Raw genomic sequence first — 1,249 nt, forward strand, 5'->3', positions numbered from 1 at the left:
GGGGGGCTCGGGGGCGGGACGGCTAACCGCGGCCAGTGGGGGCCGCGATCGGCCAAACCTGCCGCATCAGCAGGTAAATAAAACTGGCCCGGCCCGCCAGGGTGCTTACCCTGGCAAGCCGCGTGCCAAACGTTGCCGACCCCTGCTCTAGCTGCTGTGCCATCCTCATATGGCATAATTAACTCTCATCTGATCTTTCCACTTGCTTCACAGTGTCATAATGACCGGCTCCTACAACAATTTCTTCAGAATGTTTGACCGCAACACCAAGCGTGACGTAACCCTGGAGGCCTCTAGGGAAAACAGCAAACCCCGGGCCATACTCAAGCCCCGCAAAGTGTGCGTTGGGGGCAAACGGAGGAAAGACGAAATTAGCGTGGACAGTCTGGACTTCAGCAAAAAGATCTTGCATACAGCTTGGCATCCTTCAGAAAATATCATTGCAGTGGCCGCAACAAATAACCTGTATATATTCCAGGACAAGGTTAACTAGGAGGACAAGTTATTCTTTAGGAATCTCATGTACAGAATATTAGTAAACACAAGTTTTAAAATGTTTCTTTTCTTTTCCCTCCTCCCTGTTCATTTGTTTAATTATTCCTCTGCAGATACTGTGTAGAGACATGCAAACAGATTCCAATATCCCCTACCTCCCACTCACCTTAAAGCAACGGGTTGGCAAACCCAGTAGGTACTGGTATCATGGTTTGTTTTTGTTTTTTTTTTAAAGAGTTGAGAGCTAACAGATGTAATGATCCCTTCAATAGCTGGCTTGGATTTCTGATGCTTTTATTACATCCAGTACTCTTTGGTGGTTCCTAGTGTTGTTTGGTTCTAGACGTCTGCTGGTTTAAATTGAGGTTAATACTGTAGTATGGTATTTAAAAATTCAATTAAGGTCAGAAAAGAAGGTGTGTGTGTGTTGTTTCTAATTAAGCAATCCCAGGGTTCTTTTAGTATCATTTGAGACATTCCACTTGCAGAATGATGTTGCCCTTGCCAATGTTTTTTTTAAATTTGCCTTTTTTCTCCTGCATTTCTTTCCCCTTTCCCCCCCCCTCCCCCCCTCCCCCCAGTGGAGACAGCGAAACCAAACGTAAAATGGAAAGATCAGATTTGCAGTGGACAGATTTAAAATCGGGGGGGAGGGGGAGGTAGGAGGGAAAGATCAACTGTACACTCTAATCAAGGCTGCTACCGTCGTCCTTCGCATCCCACAGAAACTCTTAAGGATTTGGCTCTGTAGACA

General features: G+C 45.9%; 1 protein-coding gene across 1 annotated transcript in view; it reads left to right on the forward strand.

Annotated features, from left to right (window-relative positions):
* PPP2R2B (protein phosphatase 2 regulatory subunit Bbeta) overlaps positions 1 to 1,041 on the forward strand; it is a 155,228-nt gene extending 154,187 nt beyond the window's left edge. The window contains exon 8 of the mRNA XM_024199381.2: positions 214 to 1,041. Within this exon, the coding sequence (XP_024055149.1) occupies positions 214 to 493 (280 nt within the window). The 3' untranslated portion in view covers positions 494 to 1,041. The remainder of the gene's footprint in view (positions 1 to 213) is intronic.
* The last annotated feature ends 208 nt before the right edge of the window (positions 1,042 to 1,249 follow it).

The sequence above is a fragment of the Terrapene carolina genome, unplaced genomic scaffold (assembly GCF_002925995.2).
Source record: "Terrapene carolina triunguis isolate 2854851 unplaced genomic scaffold, T_m_triunguis-2.0 Scaffold629, whole genome shotgun sequence".
In the NCBI taxonomy this organism is placed as follows: Eukaryota; Metazoa; Chordata; order Testudines; family Emydidae; genus Terrapene; species Terrapene triunguis.